Source organism: Poromitra crassiceps (assembly GCF_964638095.1).
Source record: "Poromitra crassiceps genome assembly, chromosome: 8".
Taxonomy (NCBI): Eukaryota; Metazoa; Chordata; class Actinopteri; order Beryciformes; family Melamphaidae; genus Poromitra; species Poromitra crassiceps.
The window spans coordinates 8566106-8588440 of record NC_139629.1 but is presented as its reverse complement, the minus strand read 5'-3'; the positions used below and the strand labels follow the sequence as shown (position 1 = coordinate 8588440).

Here is a 22335-nt window from a genome sequence, read left to right as displayed (position 1 = left end):
ATGGCCCTGGCACTGCAACACCTAAATGGAATGGAACCATATTGGTTACACCTGATTTACTTCCGGCTTTACCACCTCAAAACGGATGCTGTATAAAGAGTCTGTACAATTCTTCATATTGTCAAAGAATTGTCGTCGTCATGGCACTAGCGCCTCCTCCGGTCGGTCGGGGCGCCTGTTTGGGGCGGAAGGCAGCTGGTGGGAATAGCCTCCCATGTGCTACATCCTACCGGTGAAGCTCCCCGCTGTCAGGTGAAAAGAAGCGGCTGGCAACTGCGCATGTGTCTGAGGAAGAATGGTGCTAGTCTACCGCTCTCCCCAGATCGGCAGAGGGTGGAGCAGCGACCGGGGCAGAGGGAGATTGGCCAAGTACAATGGGGGAAAATCATATTGTGATAATGGCAATATTCCGACTTGTTGATGGAATGACATCACACCATTATGCTGCGTAACAGTAGTGTGGAAGTGGTTTGGTTACAAAAGAGCATGTACAACAAACCGCTTATGCTGACATGTAAAAAATATAACACTTATTTTGTTGCAGTTGTATGTTCTTGAAATTAATAATAAAATATTCATAATGATATTAATAATATTATTTTGCCAATAATATCGTTATCGCAGAAATATTATTTTAGCACCATATCGCCCACCCCTAATGAATATTGATTAAATATAAAAAATAAAAAATTATTTTGTTGCAATTGTATGTTCTTGAAATTAATAATAAAATATTCATAATAATATTCATAATATTATTTTGCCAAGAATATCATTATCGCAGAAATATTATTTTAGCACCATATCGCCCACCCCTAATGAATATTGATTAAATCCCCCCCCCCCCCCCCCCTTCCTCGAGTTGCAGGGACGCTGCGTGTGGACAGGACTCAGGCGCGGGCCCCCCGGGCCCTACTGGTGATGGCGAACTCTGAAATCAGGGAACTGGGCCGTGAGCCGCAGCCCGTGACCCTTGACCCTCAGCTCAGGAGCATGCTGCAGTGGGTGGCGGCCTCCATGGCTGACCTGCCACAGGTTCAGCTGAGCCCCGCCCCCGACAGAGAGCTCCAGCAGGTGAACACTTCAGTCCGTTATGACCCTGTCCAGTAACCATTACCTTACACAGACAGCTTTGTTTATATTGTTTCTCCTCTTAGAAATGTCTGCTTGTCTGGTTTCCACTACAACCAGGCTTGCTGTGAAAAATGACTGAAAACCACCATCTAATGCAATGAATATGTGAAACAAGTTGTAGCCTGCTTTGTGGTATATATTCCTGTAAAGAGACCCATTGTAAAAAAGATCCCTGATATTCCCTGACTTCCCCAGAGAATTGATCAAATTCTCTGACTTTCCCCGCATTGAATATGCCTCTCTAAATTCTGTCATATTCCAGAAATTCCATAACTAGTGCAAACACAGCTTAGATATTCATCTCAGTCACTTACAATCAGTTATTTGGCCACAAAGCTCAATAGAATAGAATACAATACAATTCTTTATTTCACCAAGGTATGTTTGCACATACAAGTAACGTACATAGGAACATGATAAATTAAACGAAATATACAACAATATATAAACAATAAATATATAATATATAAATATAAGATAAAAGATTCAAAGATATTAACATATAAAGATATAAAGAGTATTAACAACCAAGTATGGTAGCCTAAACATTTTGCAATTTAACAAAAAAATATACAGGGTGCATGAGAAGTAGCAGCTGGAGCAATTGAAGGGTATACGGTAATTACTGTAGAATGGACTCCTTTGATAAAACATATTCGCTCATATTGATAATCGGAGTGAATGTTAAGCAGATTTGTTACACATCTGCATCACATGTGCCCCTCCAGTTCCCAGCAGTGGTCCAAAGGCTTCGGGAGAGGGAGTGGAGGGTGGGAGAGCTGCTGCAAGCCCTGCTACGCTACTGTGAAGAGACCCAGGCCCTGGCTCAGCCTCCACCCAGAGAGGAGCCACTCCAGGCAGGCGTAGAAGTCCACCGCACTCCCCTCTTCCAGTGGCTCCTGGAGCACGCCTAGGCTCTCCTCTCCTCTCAGTCTATCTGTGAACTCTGCCCTCTAGTGAGCACCACCAGTGTTGCACCGCATTGTGATTGCCACCAGTGCACAGGGACCTCTCACTTTGCCAACCCCCTCTCACTTACCTGCCACCTTATAGAGAGCCAAAGTCACGCCCAATTCTGGGTTAGGTATACGAACCAAGGGATTTCATCCGCCATTTATTTTCCCATACACATTTTGTAAAATGCTTGTCAAAATGATTGTATTTGGTCAAAGCAAGTGATTCAGCTATATTTAGAACCAGGAGAGACCATAGAATATTTCACTCAGACCCAAACTTAAAAAAGATAGCAGATTGTTTTCTCCCCCTGATATTTTTTTTCTTTTAGTTTTGGGTCCGACTAAAATGTTATATACGGTAGTCTCTTGATTCTAAATATAGCTAAATCACTCGGTTTCACCAAGTGAAACTATTTTTTATAAGCATTTTACGAAATGTATATGGAAAATAAAATGGTGGATGAAATCCCTTGGTTCGTTTGCTTAACCCGGAAGTGGGCGTGACTTTGGCTCTATACAGGAGAACCTTCCTGTAGTTTCATAATAGAGCTTTTGACCAACCTGAGCTACCCCAACCTGCTGATGTAATTTATTCTCACGGCTGTGGGTGTGTTTTGCATTGCATGCCGTGACCAAGAGTACTTGTCTTGGATTTTTTTTTTCCCACCTCCTGTTTTGTTGTTGCAGTTTGTGTTTTCTTTAATATTAGGCTGCATATCACATTATGTTGATGTCGTGAACTATCTTGTACGTGCACCTACATCTTTGTGTTGAAGCGCTCACACTTTGCTGCCCTTGTGCTCATGCTACAGACAGAGAGAGATAGAGACAGAGAGAGCCAGACAGACACACACACAAAGAGCCACGCAGTGAGTTGAGAGAATGTGTTTTGTGTTAGGGAATCCCCATCGCTGCTGGGCGGATATGTCAAAGCCACAGCTCACCTCTGTGGTGGTGTTTCCACACGTTAAGAGACCAACCACGCACGCACACACACAGACACACACGCACGCACACAGACACACACACACACACGCACACACACGCACCACACCCTTGCATTATCGGTGCCAAAGGGAAATCAAGATGCACTGAATCACATCAACATCTAATGCAAGGCAAATTATTCTGCATAGTATTCCATTCTGGTATTAATCCACTCATAATGACTTGGCATTCACAGTGTGCTCCGCTAAAGTGTTTGTCTCTGGCACTGAATACAAGTGGATTTGCTGCTACCGATGCAGCCACCTTGAATTGCCGGCTGATCCGTGACAGGTCCCTGACAGGTCCCATCCAGATCCCGGGCAGATTGTGGTGTAACAAAGTTCATTTCTTAGGCATGGCAGCCGGCTGGGAGCGGCAACTCAAGGTGGCTGCCACTGTATTCACAGACTCTTCCCAGAGTCAGTGAAACGCTGATGACAGTGCTTACCACCGCCCTCAGTTTCTTCACTGTTCTAAAACCCTACATCTCAATTATACAGTATGATTTTTTTATTTTATTTACCTCATTCTAATTTGTTCCCATGATCAAATGTGTGATACATTTGACAGGATAGTGGTTTACGATTTGCCTCACTATTGGTATTGCTTCTTTCTTTTTTTATATATATACTCTAATACTCTGAAACACTGCTTGCTTGCTTGCCAGCAACAGTGTCCTTGTCTGTCAAACTTGGTAAAATATATCTCTAGAGTGGAAGGTGTTATCTGGGTCAATTGCTATTAAGAAAGAAGTATATATTTTTGAAGATAGAGCATGTCTACACGAACATGAAATGCTATGAAGGAAGCCATGGCATTGGCTTTATTTTGCCAAATGTACAGCAGCTAGTATTGGTGATTATGCTCCCCTCCAGGCAGCGGGAGGGGGGGGGGGGGTGTTATGGTAGAATGTGTGTAACGTGCGGGTTATCTGAGTCTGGCCCCCATGTCCAGTTTTGGGAAGATCCAGTGACGCAGATAGCGGGTCTTTTTTATAATTAAAGGCATGTGCTTCAGTCTGCACCTCCGGACCACAGCTTACAGAGTGCGCATAGCTTAACCCCAGAATCACACGCTGTGTCACCCACGCTCCACACAGTCACCTTACACCCTACCCCCCCTCCCTCTCCTCGCGTCCCTCCCTACGACACACACTCACCCTTGCTACTCGCCAGCTCCACAAATGTTAGCCCACACACCCGGCACAAGCAGCTACTTTAGCCCACACACCCGGCACTAGCAGCTACTTTAGCCCACACACCCAGCACTAGCAGCTACTTTAGCCCACACACCCAGCACTAGCAGCTACTTTAGCCCACACACCCAGCACTAGCAGCTACTTTAGCCCACACACCCAGCACTAGCAGCTACTTTAGCCCACACACCCGGCACTAGCAGCTACTTTAGCCCACACACCCAGCACTAGCAGCTACTTTAGCCCACACACCCGGCACAAGCAGCTACTTTAGCCCACACACCCAGCACTAGCAGCTACTTTAGCCCATACACCCGGCACTAGCAGCTACTTTAGCCCACACACCCAGCACTAGCAGCTACTTTAGCCCACACAACCCGGCACTAGCAGCTAGTTTAGCCCACACACCCAGCACTAGCAGCTACTTTAGCCCACACAACCCAGCACTAGCAGCTACTTTAGCCCACACACCCAGCACTAGCAGCTACTTTAGCCCACACAACCCGGCACTAGCAGCTAGTTTAGCCCATACACCCAGCACTAGCAGCTACTTTAGCCCACACACCCAGCACTAGCAGCTACTTTAGCCCACACACCCAGCACTAGCAGCTACTTTAGCCCATACACCCAGCACTAGCAGCTACTTTAGCCCACACACCCAGCACTAGCAGCTACTTTAGCCCACACACCCAGCACTAGCAGCTACTTTAGCCCACACACCCGGCACTAGCAGCTACTTTAGCCCACTCACCCGGCACTAGCAGCTACTTTAGCCCACACACCCAGCACTAGCAGCTACTTTAGCCCACACACCCAGCACTAGCAGCTACTTTAGCCCACACACCCAGCACTAGCAGCTACTTTAGCCCACACACCCAGCACTAGCAGCTACTTTAGCCCACACACCCAGCACTAGCAGCTACTTCAGCCCACACACCCAGCACTAGCAGCTACTTTAGCCCACACACCCAGCACTAGCAGCTACTTTAGCCCACACACCCAGCTGAGATGCACTTTTTGTTTTTGTTTGTCCTGTCCTGTCCTCAGCCCCCTCTTGGCTTCCTCCTTGAATTCACAAAGTATGGAAAGTCTGCTGTGCTGCCAGTTCCTACATGAGCTGTTCACACCCTAACCCTCTTAATTCGCCCTCCAAAAGGAACACACAATTGGGATGCAATTTAATGTTTTGTACGTGAACCCGCTGCCCTCATATTATAGAGTTGGAAACACTGTAATATACCATGGCTTTCCATGTTGTTTTATTATTATTATTATTAATAACTGTTGTTGATGGCGTTCACCTGCATGGCTGGATCTTCGTCTTCTTCTGCTCGACACGAGTCTTCTTATTAATGTATTGGCCTATCTGACTGAGCTCCAGTGGTTCTTGTGTGTCCACACTGCCTACCAGACAGTATGCTGTAGGCCTCTGCTGATGCCTTTGTCTGTTACCGCTGAACCTCTAGGCTGCCAAATGTTCCCAAATCCTCCAGGTGATGAACCTGACCTGTATGATGTGTTTACACTCTACAATGAGTATATCACAATAATACCATGTTTAGGGGTCAAAAGTTATATCGGAGTTGCGCCCGCTATCGATAATGGTAGCGGGGGAAACTGCGTTGGAGAAGGCAAACGGAGGCGTTAACCCGAGCAGTGAGCGTGCATCTCTTGGTTTACATGAAAGTAGTGGACTTGATGAATGAATGAGTACACCACAGTATACACACATTCTCTCTGCCGGTGAGATTGTACAGACTTTTTAGATGTTATGTTCTGGCTTTTCCAAGGCTATTCCTATAGGCCAGCCCTCCCCAGTTTGCTTTCGTTCTTTAGTGTACCATACATTCCTAGTATGCGCATCCCAGATGACCTATAGCGCTGTATTGTTGTATTGGTGAAATCTGAGTGTTTACCTTGCAGAGAATCAACTCCATTTAGCAGCCGAGATAAGTCTATTTTGTTACTGTTGTTGCAGTGTTACTGACGCTGAAGAAGGCCTGTGGGCTGAAACGTCCGTTGTGCAGGTCTTGATGACGGATTAAAAACCTTGAAAGGACATTCATTGAGTGCTGGCATCCCTTGCTTTTTAGTGTTACTGTCTGCCCGTCTCCTACCACAGACAGACGAAAGAAAAAGTACCTTCACTGACTCCTGTATTTTTCCTGCTTCCTTGTAAAATCTTGCCAAATAATGATATTTAATAAATTATATAAGTTATATAACAGTGTGTGCGTTCACTACTTGTTCCCCTAGTGGCATTGCTAAATAGTTGACACATTCTAAGCTTGAAGTTGAAGCACTAATTTTGTCAATGTTCTGTGTGACAATAAAGCTTTTTCATGTGCTCTGAATTCTGTCCTGCTAATTAAGAGATCACGTCCTTCTATATTATCCTTGTATCATTTCAGTATATTTTCAAATGTTTCTGGTTTTACATCATGCATTTCAGAAAATGTATATTCATTTAGCTTAGTCATTGCTCACTGGGAAAGTCCACAGAATGCTATTAAGTTTCCAACTACTTGATGCCTATATGGAAAACTTTGAAAAGCATAAAGCTTATAGATCATTCTTCAACTAGATGGACTGAGTTTTAACTTCCCATGCTGCCAAGTGTTCTCCCCAGCCGAAGTGTCTCTGAGCAATAACAGTCAGTGCTCCATAGCTGACTGAGTGGTTTGATCTCAGGAAGAATTTCCCTCCAGCGGTCAAATATCACATTATTACTCAGTCAATATCGCCGAAACGAACAACTTAATGGTTTTCAGGAAACCACACGTTAATGCTCTAATCTGCAATGCTATCAAGTGACACATTTGGATTGGATTGATGAACTTGAGAACGACTGGTTTTATAGAATATCTGACTTGACCGTGAAGTTATATTTGTTTGGATCTCAATGTAGCACTCAGTCAGTGCAGCAGCTCAGGGTTTGTCTCTTGACCTCGTCTTGCCTCTTGTTTCCTTCTATTTATATATCACATTTAAATGTTGATTTGGGGTGGATTTCCCGTCGAGCGCTGGCACCGCCTGGCTGTTTACTGCAGAGATTCCACACATTATCCAAAAGCTATCGAGCCACCCGGTGGCTTAACTGTGGCTGGCTCACCTCCTGAATGTGTTTAGGCTGCAGGTGCCAAAGGAAACAGACAAGATCGCTAATGATACAAAACCGCTCTTAACAACAGTGCCACAGTTCCTAGTTATGCCCTTGATACAGCCGCACAAATACAGCCATTGTTGCCGCACGGTTAGATGGCCCCACACATGCACACGTATGTAATTAGGTAATGTTCACTACTCTACAATGGCCGATGCCTGTCAGTGGGCTGCAGATCCATGTGCAGTGAATGAATGGAGGTGTCTGTCTGACATGGAGGGAGGGAGGAGAAGAAGAAAGAGAGGGCGGAGGGAGAGAAAAGCTAATTGCAGGCTGTACAGTGATACAGGACATAAGGAATGTGTCGGAGAGGCACATCTCTGATCTCTTGAATGGGGGGACGCCGGCTGACAGACATGGCAACCAGAGGCACCCACGCCAACCATACAAGGAGAGATGTTGAGCTCTGTGGGTGACCTGGGTGAAGTCATCTCAGCAGGCCTTAAATTAGGGGATGTGTGGGGGTGTGAAGAGATCTACTGTAAATCTCTGCCACTTATGGTGGCCGACTGGTAAAGAAGCGTAGGCCTACTGGAAGAACTAGCTGGATTGACATTTCCCGTGTTTCCTGTTCCTGTGGCTCTGTCACAAACAAATCAGGACAAGATCCAAGTAGCTACACTGCTCTGTGACCAACGCAACAGTAAATAAAGCCACAAATGCCATAAACTGACAGTTCTTCAAGTCAGTTTTGGTGCAGCACGAAGTCCATCACTTGTGTGATAGTGGTAGGGGTGGACTTTGTTCTGGCGATGTGTGCCCAGCGCTTGGCAGATCCGGATCCGACACACGTGGGCCAGACTGTGAGTCCATCTCTTGGCCTCCAGAAAGAAACTGAGTGCCTCTGGATCCGCCTTCTTCTCCAGCTTTGTCTGCTCCCAGGTCACCAGGGCCCGGGTCGGCGCCGTGGTCCAGCAGCAGCTGGCCGCCGCCGCACCTGAAGCTCAGCACCTTATGCAGCAGGTGACAAGCCACGTCACGGGTCAGAAGTGAACGCCTCAGACCGGAGGAAGTTTGAACCGGTGCCGGTGGCGGGACATCCGGGACATCCCCCTCCTATCATCGCTCATTATTTTCCCTGAGTTTCCCTTTCCGTTTTCACCAGGTTTTCAGGGCTCGAATTACAGACGTTTAGGTGGAAGCATTTGAAAATTGCGAGAGCCAACCATCTGTTTTAGGTGACCGTATCAGGTGACCGTATTCCACGGCCCAGTAGAGAGGCGTGCAGTCTTCAACGTGGTCTACTAGAGATGCATGCAGTCTTCAACGTGCTCTACTAGGGCTGTACCATGTACCCCACTGATTGGCCTTCTGAAGCAGTCTTCCTGCAGCAGGGTCCTCAGCTTGTCCAGGTCTCCTGCATCAACGGCATTGTCAAGCGACCTGTCGTCATGCCCTGCTCGTCACTGTACAACAACGACTATGTGTGTACACGGCAGAAAGCTTTAGGAAGGGACCAAAGTGTTGCACATCATGACATCATAATTGCTCGAGTGACATCATGACATTATAATTGATTGGATTGATATAGCGCCTTTCTAGATACTCAAAGCGCTTCACATATCGGGCAAGGGAACTCAAGTCAGTTCCATGGGTGATGCACGGCAGCCAGTTTGTGCCAGAACGCTCAACCACACATCCTATCACGGTGGAGAGTTGAGGACTGAGGGATCATTAGGTGGCCATGATTGAAGGAAGGCCTGTTTGGGAGTTTAGCCACCAGGGCACCGGGGTTACACCCCTACTCTAGTGAAGAGTGCCGATGGGATCTCACCCACAGACCACAGAGAGTCAGGACCTCGGTTTAACGTCTCATCCGAAGGATGGTCACTCACAGGACAGAGTCCCTGTCTCTGCCCTGGGGCATTGGGAAGATTATTCATCAGACCAGAGGAGAAGAGCACCTCCTACTGGTCCTCCAACACCACTTCCAGCACCAGTCTCCCATCCAAGGAGTATCACCTGCTTAGCTTCCCCAGGAAAGCCAGTAATATAATGCAGGAGCCACTGGTGCTGTAACATGTAGAATATAGGCTATTATAATACTTAAAATAATATTGATTCTTATGATTCTTACTAGGCTTCTCCTCATTATTCTGTTTCTTCTTATTGTTATTTATGTATTGATTGATTTATTGTGTCCTCTGTTTAAATTCCAGAAGACCCTGAACACCTACTTTAAATCATTACCATGGTTCAGTGTGCTGTATCACCAACCATTGACTGACTGGTAACTATTAGGAGTGAGCTGATACTTTGGTATGATACTTTGGTATGGTTAGATGGCCACAATGGAGTGAGTATCCACTATCCAGGATGAGACAGAGATGAGACAGGATGAGACACAGAAACTGGACGGCAGGAGAGACGTCAGAGTGCCATGAGAGCAGACTGACCGGAAATCTGACTTCTACACTGTACAGTATGTATGTGGTCTGGTATGCATTGCGAACACACGCACGCACTTGCGCGCGCACACACACACACACACACACCAGATCATGGTTTTCAAGACATAGACTTAAATTCATTCCTGGGAAACTTACTCTAACCATAACCACTACTTGCCTAACCCTAACCTTAACCACTGACCCAAAAATCCACTTTTTCCAAATTGGGGACACATGCTTTTGTCCCCAATTGGACAAGTCGTCCCCAATTAACTGGTCTTAAGTCTGAAATTTGTCCCTGAAAGTAGCCAGACCACATGCATTTTCCTTATAGCACAAAAGAGCAATGTACATGTATGGCAGTTATTGTGTAAAAAAATCATGGGTCAGCAGTATAGAGAGACAGACAGGAGCCTGATAGCATCCCACCCTCAGTCTATTATTTTGCTGTCTCTCCCACACACACTCTCTGACATCAGATAGGCTGGGTCCTGCCCCCCCTCCTGACTAGTGATTCAACAGCCCTTACATCACTTCCCTCCCAACAGCAACAAACGGCTGGGTTGTTGGGAGAGTCCACTGGATAGGAGGAGGAGGGGGGCTGGGAGTGAGAGGGGGGGGGGGGGTTGAGTCAAGGCCATGGAATCCATGACATACAGGGCTTTGTGTTGGAAAGGGGAAAACCAGCTACATCATCTCTACCAGGCTTTTGTTTACCCCCGCCTGAAGAAAATATCCTTTGTTTTGTTTTGTTTTTTTCTTGCCTCGATGCATCTGTTCCTTCTTTCATCCAGATAGTCTTAATAAGTGCGAGTGGTTAACGAGCGCGCAGAGGGACTGAGTCACGGAGGTGGTCCGGGCCGGGTCGTCCAGGATGACCTACTGTACTCCAGCATGCTGAGGGATGAGGCGCGTTCACAGTTGCTAAAAGAACAAGCAACTCGGAGAGATCCATTTTCATTTTCTCCAACAACTTGGGATAAATTGTTTTTGGGCGGAGGTTGCGAACCGGTGGTCCAAAAACTCCATCATCCAATTGTAATACTGAATCAATCAAGTTTATGGAGTGGAAAATCTAATCATTGCAATCATTTAGCAAGTTGAATTAGCAAGATGCCCCCCCCCCCCCCACACACACACACACACACACACACGTTGCGTGTCTTTCCCACAAGGTTTACAAAAGTAGGAAGTGTTCGAGTCATTCTACTAAAGGCAACTCCAACGCCTACACTTTCTAATCTGTAAGGATTTAAAGTGTTTTTCTATTACTTCATGGCTCTGTCCATGCAGAGAGTAAGCTACCCCCCCCTTCAAATATGTCATCCAAAAACCTTTTCTATTGTGTCTAGTCTAATACACAAGAAACATCCACTTGTGACGTTTTCTACGGATGTCATGGCAACGTGAGTTTGATTGTGGTGCTCCTTCTTAATCCTGTTGATTTGATGAGTGATGCAGAACGGAGGCCTCTAGTGACAGATCCCACACTCACCACCGGGGGCCGGAAGCACTGCTCTTAAAACGTGAGGAGAACACGCTCCCAGACGTGTCACAGCTATTAGCTACTTGTTTCCAGGAGTGACCACAGAGCTGTGTTGTAACCACACACAGAGTGGTACAGCTGGTAACCAGGCATACACAGACAGCAGAACACATTGTGGCACTGTGTGCGTGTGCGTGTGCGTGTGTGTGTGTGTTTGCGTGCGTGCGTGCGTGCGTGCGTGTGTGCGCGTGCGTGCGTGCGTGCATGCGTGTGTGTGTGTGTGCGCGTGCATGTGTGTGTGTGCGTGCGTGTGTGTGTGTGTGTGTGTGCCCATGTGCCCATGCCAGAGGTTGGCACTTAATGAGTCACATGACTTGGACTTGAGTCAGACTCCAATTTTAATTACGTGAGAATTGACTTGACGCATGAAGAGAAGACTTGAGACTTGACTTGACTTGTACTTTGACGACTTGAGGTTTCTAAAGTCTTGACAAAAGACGCTGTGTTTGCGTAAATGACGATCAGATTGGAAGTGATCAGATTTGTTCCACCAAGACGACTACATTTAAATCCTGTTTTCTGAATGTGTATGGAATGATTGAATTGATTGAAGTTTCAACTGATTATAGAAATAAAACTTGTGAGTTTTTATCCTACTAAAACCATATTGCATTAAAAAGTCCCAGATGTTTGGATTTTATTTAAAATATTAAATTGATACAACTGGACTCCTGATTTCTTCTGACTTGACTTGGTGATCTACATTTAGACTTGAGACTGACTTGTGACTCGAGCAAAGTCGACCTAGTCAGACCTCTGGCATTTGCACGTGTGCGTGCAGTCCAGGCCGCAGGAATGGCGTGCATAAGATGGCCTCCCGCCGACCCTGGCACCGTGAAAGCCATCGGCGTGGGAGAGAAGGCACAGAGAGAGAGAGAGAGCTGAGGGGGCAGCGGAAGATAAGACTTCTCCTCAGGAGGAACAGCTGAATCACGTCTGTGTTACGAGTGTTTATCTGTACATGACGGGATGAGATGAGGAAGACAGGACCTTTTGGGCGGAGGGGAAATAGCTTAGTCAAGAGGGGCCGCTGCTGTTTCCAAACTGAAGCGCTCTGTTTTGACTCGAGCGATTGAAAACAGAAGATGGAGCTCGCTGTGGACCTGGAAACATGGTAAATAACCTTAGGTAGGATCTGTGAACAAGGGGTAGCAAGTTAGTCTGACTCACAAAAACAACAAGCATCCCACCGCTGATGCGTACGGCACACTGATTTTTTCCACCCGTTGTAGAAAACAGCCGAGGGAAGGTTCAGTGATGAAGATTAGAGCTGTTGCTTCACGCTGTGTTGTGTCTCCTCATCGTCCGTCTGCTCACGCCCACTGAGCCGCTGACAGTGACGTGGGGAAGGGGGGTACACAGGGAGTACTGGTGGGTGACTCAGGTGTGGGGAAGGGGGGGGGGGGTCCATCATAGGGAGTATTGGTGGGTGATATGAGTGAGGAAACATCTTGACAAGTTATCTGAATCTTCACACCCACACACCCACCTGGACTATGACAGTGTAGTAGTCAGTGCGTCTTCGGCCCAGAGCTGCTGCACTTTGATGTGAGTGTGACCACATGGGAGGAAGGAGAGGTCAGGTCTCGAGGTCTGGGAGATCCTGACATGAAGACATCTCCTGCTGATGTCATCGTCAGTCCTGCCCTGGTGGTTTTTCCTTTTTCCTCGTCCCAGCCCCGTTCGGTGGCAGTGGATTTCCTATTGTAAGAACAAATGTTTCACAAGAGAGATGTGGTTTGGAGATGAACCAAGCGCAGGAGGTCATCCAAGACGGTCAAACTTACAGGACATGCTTCACTGACTTGGTGTTGCACCTCAGTGGCAGCGGCCTGCCCCTCCTTCCCTGGCATGATCCAATAGCATGATCCTCCCACGCGCTAGGCTACGTCCTGGTGGTGAACCTCCTCGCTGTCAGGTGAAAAGAAGCAGCTGGCTTCTGCACGTGTAGTATCGGAGGAAGCATGTGCTAGTCTACGACTCTCCCCAGATCGGCAGAGGCGGGTGGAGCAACGACCGGGACAGCAGGGGGGAATTGGCCAAGTACAACTGGGGAGAAAAATACAAAAAACGTGCATTCTGGATATAGATGCACAAAGAGACCAGAGGACGAAAGGAAGGAAGGCAGCAGAGAGGAAGGAGCACAGGGGGAGAGGATGCAGGCACTGGGGGAGAGGATGCAGGCACTGGGGGAGAGGATGCAGGCACTGGGGGAGTGCTGACAGACTGTGTGTTTAGCTTTTGGTCAGTGTGGTGGGCTCCGAGTGGGGGAGCGAGATGTGCGTGCAGCTGTCACTGACTGAGCATACTGTAACGGTAGCCTTGTACCAAGACGCTGATTACATTACACTGCATTACCAGGGGCGGTTCTAGGCCGTTTTTGGGTGGGCTTTAGCCCACCCAAAAATAGTCTCAGCCCACCCAAAAAAATAGAGGCAAAAAAAAAGTTTTTTTTTTTTTTTTTTTTTTTTTCCCCTCTCCAAATCCATGGTGGTCATTAGTAGCAGTTTCTGACTACACTCAATGCGCTGTGTGCGTGTCTCCCCCCCCCCCCTCTATGTTCTTAGGGTGGGCTGAGACAAACATTTAGGGGGGTTCAGCCCACCCGAAAAGTTTCTAGAACCGCGGCTGCGCAGGCGCTCCCTCCTCCATCTATCTGCCTAATCCCACATCACTTCACACAGGTCACACACACAGTACAGCAGCGAAGTGGTCCTCCACAGTCCACACAATCGTTCTCCCCACTCATGATCAATGAAACTGTGAGGTGAGCATTGAGCAGTCACAGTCGTTAGTAGTTACTTAATTAGCGCATATTGATATGCAAATTAGCGCATAACGTTGTTTCATAGGCTAAACAAAAGAACTTGTGGCTGTGCCTGCCAGACAAACAGGTGGACTGGAGGAAGGTAGGTAGGCTACCATGGCACCAGCCAGCCATGTCATGCTAGCTCGCAGTAAAGTGGGTGTAAATGGATGCAATGTTTTTTGAGAAACATATGGGCATAAGTGACAAACATATTTTCAAACGGGTCCCTTGTTATCTGAATGAAATTAAGCCCTTCAGAATCGCAAGTGGCTGCTTTACACAGCCTGTCTGATGTGATGATGATGATAGCTTAACACGTTCACTGCCAATGACGTATTAATCCGTCAAAAAAAATCCAACGGTTGACTGCCAATGACGTATTAACACATTCACTGCCAGCCGTTTTTTTTTTACTGTAGGTAGGTTCTGCCAGAGGGTTTTTTTGAGGATTCTGGCTCATCTTTCAAGACCCGAGGATTCTTTCATGCCCGCTGCAGCCAAGAAGAACACACACGGAGGGAGGAGTTTGAAGCAGAGGGGTGTTTCCTGCTGTTATGGAGGAAATTACTGTTCAAAACTATTGTTTAGATGTCTGACGTCTTACTGATGCCAAAAATGAATGGTTAAAGTGACTGTTCTATCGAATTTCACAAAAAGCCGTTTATCTCAGAATAATTTTTCTGACGCTGAAACCATGCTGTATTCAACTGCTAATGCTTACATAACTACTAACTCTACAAACTAACTCTTTTAGACAGAGAAAGCACACATTCTATTAGTTCTTTTGAGATATTGTGTGTTCACAAAATCTTAGGAGAAAAGAATCCTCGGGTCTTGAAAGATGAGCCAGAATCCTCAAAAAAACCCTCTGGCAGAACCTACCTACAGTAAAAAAAAAAACGGCTGGCAGTGAATGTGTTAACATGCATGCATGGCATGCTATTCCCTTTTCTTTCCTTCTTTCCCTATTTTTGCACGCTGTGGTGGTGGTAGCCTACCAACTTCCAACCAGTCAGATCTTGTTTTTTCCCACAATAATTTCATAATACCATTTGTAATGCCACCGTTGTAGTGCTGTTGTTCAAAATTAAAGTACATTTTCTCAGATTTATTGGTGTCTTTCTAGTCACACAATTTAATAGTCAGTGTTTCCCATACACTGATCTATTTGTGGTGGTACACCCTACATAGATTTTGACCCCCACAAATACTGCCACATATTAATTTCAACTAGTTGACTGCAAACTCCTGCTTTAGTGCTTACAGTATATTATTATCTTGTCGGAATATTATTCCAGCCAATAAGTTAGGAAGTTCCCTTTTGATATAATTTTACTTTTGTTTTGCCTACAAAGCAAAATGTTACTTTACTTGAAACTCCCCTGAAGTGATTTTGGTATTATTTATGCAAGCATAATTCTACCATATAGAACCTGTATGCAGAATATATATAGTATATATAGGGAAACAATTATTTTTTCATCGCTGTAAAACCACAGAACGGTAAAGAAGATATTGATGTGTGTAGTTCTTCATAGATCTAGTCTCTTCATTTTGATCTCAAAGTGCGCCAGTTTGATCCATTTTTACTTGAAACTGTACAAAATTTTCTTCCGGGGGGGCATGCCCACGGACCCCCCTAGGGGTTCAGCGGTCCATCACCTTTGGGTGGGCTGAGCCCACCCAAAGCTCTGATGCTAAAACCGCCCCTGTGCATTACATTGCATCAGCATTGTAGTGTAATGTAATCAGCGTCTTGGTACAAGGCTAACTGTAAGGGCATCCTCTTGCAGCCGTGATGTGCCCACATGCAGATACTTCGGCATGTTTTTCGATGTGCACTACCAGTCAGTGGTGTTGTCTACGTGATACGCAGGTATACGCCGTATACACACTGCGAAATGACTCTGATTTGCGTATGCGCACTGGGAAATGCGCTATGATACGTATCGTTTTCAATTTCCATTCATAAAATTCACCCTGTGCGCTCTGTGTGTTACCCTATGTTCACACACAGCACCCAAGCCTTGCCTTTACCCACGCTTTTAAATAGGCATCCTTTTTAGTCAATGAGGCTGTGTACACAGGGCGCCTCAACATGAACCTTACGTGTACCCACGCCTCGCCTGAGCTGCGCCGATTTTTGAAGACACTTTTTCAGAGTCAGTATACCCTCTGAAAAAAGGTAGACCTCACCACTGCTACCAGTAAAGGTTTGGACATACCTGATTGTACTGTGGTGACCACAAATTGACTATAGACCTTATTCGATTGACGTAAGTCACGTACGGGCACGCCCACCGCCACCATGTTGTCGACATAGCGCTGCAGCTCTCAAGTGACAACCTATGTAAGAGCAGCATTTATAGGAAGCTAGCCGCCTTTAGGGTTGTTACCTGTATCGTTCCTGTTGTGTTCGGATGGTGACCTGCGTTAGGCATGGCTGTAGTAATGACAGCAATAAAGTCCCCGTGGTTTGTTTCTATCTCTACCGTCCACAGACGTGAAGGGAGCGAGACTGAGGATACGTCAGCACAGGAGGTGTGGATAGGTAGGAGAGACAGGTGAAACTTTCTGACAGCTCCTCACAGCAAAGTCTGTTCACCTCGTTTTTCTTTTGTTTATTATTACAGGCATTAACGGCAGCATACAAACAACAACTGTGAGGTTTTTATTGCTGCCATCACTATCGCTATTTTGTAATGGAACAGAAACGACAATAAGGCTGTTATAGTTGTCACGGTATGTCAACAATATGGCACCGTCCAGGGTTAGCGAATAAGGTCTATAGCGAACTCTACTGAGTCACATGACTCACAGTGGATCATGGGATAGGGGGGATGGACTGTAGCGTACCACATTCTTTGGCTTGTGAAGTCAGTCTACTGTCTGCTCTGATAGCGACAACACACAGCTACCGCTGCACCAACTAGCTAGCAGCATACCCCATGTTAGCTGGCCGGCTACATGCTGTATTATGACAGAGATAAATGACGCCAGCGTCTTCCTGGGTTAATATGAATGTCCGTTCCTGTCCTACACTGGTGACCCCATGAGTTGCTACCGCTTGTAGTAGTAACCACCAACAGGCAGGCAAGCATCGGGACACGAAGCTAGCCGACACCAATCTAGCTCTTCCAGACATCGATGCCCATGTTAGCTGGCCTGATGCTAGCACTTGTGGACACCAACTATTGGACATATCTGATTGTACTGTGGTGACAACTATATTAGTTGCTACCCGGCGTGGTAACAAGATTTTGGACACTATGCTACTGCTAGCCACCATGATGCTTCAGCAGCTGATTGATTGATTTGATTCTGGATAAAGAACAACAAAATCCAAGGGATATACATGTAAAACTGTGAACACTTATTTCCTACATGGACAGGGTCCCACACAGCGCTCCCTGCTAATGGCAGCTGCCTCGTCCTCTCATCTCGCCGACCCCGGAGGTGACCGCACCTCCCTGCCGACGCTCTGCCTCGACGATTTCCACACGCGGACCGAGGGAGCCTACTTTTTTGTCGCCCCATGCGAGCTGTGCCCGGTCGATGCTGCACCTTTGACCTTTGACATGCCGGCCGGGGCCCGGGCCGGAGCTCATTAGTGGTCCCACGCCCAGCTGACCTGCTGAGTTGCTGTTTGACTCGACGCCACCGCCGGACATCGTCCCCTTTGTGCCACCTGCCAAAGGGGACGCGCCGGAGCTGCCTGGCCCCACTGCCAGACCAGGTCCCGCGGTGGAAGGCACCATGGCTACAGCTTCCACCACATTGAGCACAACTTAGGCGAGCACTGCAGCAGCTCCACCGGCCGCCGCGTCGGGGATCTCTGCGACGACGACAGCTCCCACCACGGGTTCAGCTCCAGCAGCCATCACTACAGCTCCATCACTACAGCTCCAAGCCAACGCCCACGCTCCGTTTGACCACCTGATTGCTTGTTTCAGTCGCCGCGCCTCAACCAGACCTTTCCCCGTCCTGCACCCATCCTGCAGAGCCGCTCCGCCTGCCCTGCCCGCCTCCCGCCCCACCGACTCTGGGTTTTCTTTGTTTTTCATTATTGCTTTACGCAATTTGCGCTTCCTTGTTCTTTTCCACCTGGGGGCTGGGTGGTGGTGACCACAAATACACTACTAACGAACTCTAGTGGGAATGGACATAAACACTTTTTGGTCAGTGCATAATTCCATTTGTGCTATTTCATCGTTTTGATGTTTGCTGAAAATAGTAAAAATCGAATGTCGTGAGTCCAAGCTTTTGACTGGTAGTGTATGCATGTGCGTTTCTGTGTGTGTCTGCCTGTCTGTGTATATGAGCGTGTGCTGGTGTGTGTTTGTGTGTGTGAGTGTTTTAGAATCTTTCTTCCAGTTCTCAGGAAGACCTGCCTCTGCTGCCAGTGGCCTGCTCTCTCTAATAGGGGTTGCTCAGAGGGCACGGCCTTCCCCCATTGGCAGGCAGGAGGAGGAGGCGGCTCCCCCCCCCCCCCCCCCACCGCTCGTTTCCACGTGCCACTCCCGAGGAAACCCGAACAGCGTCATTAATACACGAGCAGTGGGGATAAATGCTTCAAATAAATAATACACGCTGCACGCGATCGGGCTGCCAAACTGCGGTGGTGTGGTGTCACTTGTCGTTTCGCCGTGCTTCCCTGCACACAGAGCAGAAGGGCCTGCTTTGATAGTCGGCTCGCCGTTCACCCCGAACTCTCCCACACTCTCCAACCCGCACACTGAACCTGAAACAGGATCTGCCTAATGGGCTCTGGAATATCCCTGTTTGGCCTGATCATCTCGGCCATTTTCTTTTCAAATGTGTAGTTTTGATAAAACCGCAGGCCGGTGTGATGTGATGGGAGAGGGAGGAGGAGGGGGAGGCGGGGGGGGGGGGGGGGGGGGTGTGTAAACACTGGGGTTGCTATGGAGGTGGCAGTGTAAGACACTGGGACTTAGAAGGATGGAGTGTGTGTGTGTGTGTGTGTGTGCGTGCGTGCGTGCGTGCGTGTGCGTGTGTGTGTGTGTGTGTGTGTGCACGTGTGTCTGTGTGTGTGTGCACGTGTGTGTGTTTAATAGCAGAGTTGATGTGACCTTACCACAGAGGATGTGGGAATGAGGGGAAAGACAATGCACTGCTCTCCGTGAGACTCTGCTGCGCGCAACATGTAGCTCTGACTTTCATTCAGCTAAAAGAGACCAATAATAACCAGTGGAAACATACGGCTTTGTTATACCGTTGGTGTACAGTGTCATTTGCATGCAAAGAAGCCACAGGGGAATCTTGAGAAGGTGTCCTATGGTTTCAAAATGCCCCATTAATCAGAGACTAATACAGCAGCTGCAACCAGAATCCACACCATCAAATATTTACGCCGGCAGGGGCGCCTGTGTAGTGTCGAGGTAAGAGCACTCGTCTACCACCAGGTTCAATTCCCGGCAGCGGTACTTCCAGCTTGGTCAGACCTTCCGGGGTCATCTCGCCATTCCGAAGTGTCGGCATTCCGATCGTTGACTTCTATGCTTTCGGAGAGGCGGCCCTTTTTATCTCCAAAAAAGGTTTCGCCATTGCGAAAGATATTAGGTCCGCCATTCCGACATAGCATCTTGAGTTATTTAGGGGGAGAGTGGGAGAGGTTAGGTTTAGGGTTAGGTTCTGGGGGAGGTTAGGTTTAGGCGTGGGGGGTGGGAGAGGTTAGGGTTAGGGTCTGCAGGAGGTTAGGTTTAGGCATGGGGGGTGGGAGAGGTTAGGTTTAGACGTGGGGGCTGGGAGAGGTTAGCTCCAGCCGGTCCCCCGGGTTAGGGTTAGGGTTAGGGTTCTTTCGCAATGGCGAGACAGATCTCCATTCCGACAATTTTGTCGGAATGCCGGTATTTTGGAGTGCCGACATTTCGGAATGCCGGGGTGTCCCCAGACCTTCCTACAGACACAATTGCCCTGTCTGCAGGTGGGAAGCCGGTGGGGTATATGAGTCCTAGTTGCTGCAATAGTGCCTCCTCTGGTCAGTCAGGGGGTATCATTTTCTGATGGGGAGGGGATGGGGAAGTGGGGGGAATAGCACTCCCACGCGCTACGTCAGGTGAAAAGAAGCGGCTGGCACCTGCAGATGTATCGGAGGAAGCATGATTGTGCTAGTCTCTATGCCTCTCCCCAGATCGGCAGAGGGGGTGGAGCAATGACCAGAACAGCAGGGGGGATTGGCCAGGTACAATTGGGGAGAAAATGGGAGATGAAAAAACAAAAACAAATCAAAATACAAAATATTAAGGCAGCTCAGCCATTTCCTCACATTTGGCTTCTCTAATTTATGCATCTCTCTGCGTTCTGTTTCCAAACGGGCTGAATCCAGTGGAATCATGCTGGTTGCTTTGAAGCTGAAATAGCCAGGGGCAGACCAGACCGGCCCACTGGACCCTGCTCACTGTGACTCAGTCCCAGTCTGCCTCCGAGCACCGGGCTCCACCTGAACCCTGAACCCTGAACCCTGAACCCTCACCACTGCCCCGATACCTCAGAGTGCACAGACTGCTCATGTCACAGTTCATGCACAAGTACAAGGTCGTCGGGTTCAAGTTGAGGGTGAGTGCGAGGGCATGGTCGAGTAGGAATGCTCCTAAAAACCAGAGAGAATCAGTTGCCCATAACAAGGCAAGATTGAGCCAATGACAGGGGTAAACAACACACTATCTCAAGTTGTATCTGCATGGGCGTCTGGGTAGTGTAGACTGTAGAGGTAATACCTTCGCCTACCACCACGGGGACCTGGGTTCAATCCCCGGCAGTGGTAGTTCTGGCTTGGTCAGACGTTCCTACAGACACATTTGGCCATGTCCGCGGGTGGGAAGCCGGTGAGGTAGCCTATGAGACCTGGTTGCTGGTTGTTTGGGGTGCCTGTTAGGGGAGAGGGGAACTGGGGGGAATAGCGTGATCCTCCCACGTGATACGTCCTGCTGGTAAAAACTCCTCGCTGTCAGGTGAAAAGAAGCGGCTGGCGCCTGCACATGTATCACATGAAGCATGTGCTTGTCTACAACTCTCCCCAGATCTGCAGAGGAGGTGGAGCAATGAACGGGACAGCAGGGGGGAATTGGTCAAGACGTACAATTGGGGAGAAAATGGGAGGCGGGGGAAAAAAAAATTTAAATAAAAAAATAAGTTGTGCATGCGGATGTAGAGTTGTGTTTAATGTCTCTCTCTCTCATCCGCTTTCCCTCTCTCCTCATGCTTCCTCTCTCTCTTTCTCCTCTCCCCTCTCATCCAGCTTCAGGGCTCTTGGCTCTCTGTCATCATCTTCAGGAGCATTGGGTTCCATTCTCTGGCAGGGCTCGCATAGTAAAAACACGGGGCACGATGGAGACCATCCAAGCACTCGCTTACACACTCTCACACTCGCGCGCACGCGCGACGCTTGAAGATCAACCCAACATGAATAAAAGCGCGACACACAACCCAAACAAACAACCTGAATACCACCCAAAACCTCGCCTCGAGGCCCATGCAGGCTCCTGACTTCTGGGGAAAATAGCTGAGGGCACAGGAAACCCACAGCTAAACACGGGTTCTCACGGCGTATTAACGACCCCTGACTGAGAGAGGAGCACTTTAATAGCACCACATCTAACTGCTGCGTGCCAAGACCAGGCCACGGCCAGCCAAGTGCAAGAGGTCGCTGGAGCCGTGACAGGGGGTTCGAAAGGTCCCGCGGGAAAGATAAAGGGCCCGCCTCCACGGCTGGCGTGGCGTTTGGCGAAACGTCGTCTGGCTGTGCAAGACTGGAGTCCTCGTGCTCGTGCTGCACATTTCAGAAGTCAAACATCAACAGAAGCCCTTCTGTGTAAGCGTGGTTAAAAATGAGCACAATTGCACACATGGGGGGGGGGGGGGTGTGTGTGGGGGGGGTACTACTACAACATAACCAAAATCATGTGTGTGGTTTTATGAAGTTAGAAAGCCCATAATGATGGAGTATTAAATGATTGTAGCGCCATGAGGGTTTGATGGTTTGAGGGGAGGAGGGACCTAAAAAAAGGCAGCTTTCTCCCATGAACTCCTCTGGCACCCAGAAATTTACTCGGGTTTCGCAAACTCACCCAACCTACTAGCACAGCCCCCCCCGCTTCCTCCGCCCGCCATTGTCACTGCTGCTGCCTAAAATAAC

General features: G+C 48.0%; 1 protein-coding gene across 1 annotated transcript in view; it reads left to right on the top strand.

Annotated features, from left to right (window-relative positions):
* akap11 (A kinase (PRKA) anchor protein 11) overlaps nucleotides 1-2650 on the top strand; it is a 29422-nt gene extending 26772 nt beyond the window's left edge. Inside the window, exons 12-13 of the mRNA XM_083641395.1 lie at nucleotides 869-1074; nucleotides 1863-2650. Coding sequence (XP_083497521.1) covers nucleotides 869-1074; nucleotides 1863-2048 — 392 coding nt within the window. The 3' untranslated portion in view covers nucleotides 2049-2650. The remainder of the gene's footprint in view (nucleotides 1-868; nucleotides 1075-1862) is intronic.
* Nucleotides 2651-22335: the final 19685 nt, after the last annotated feature.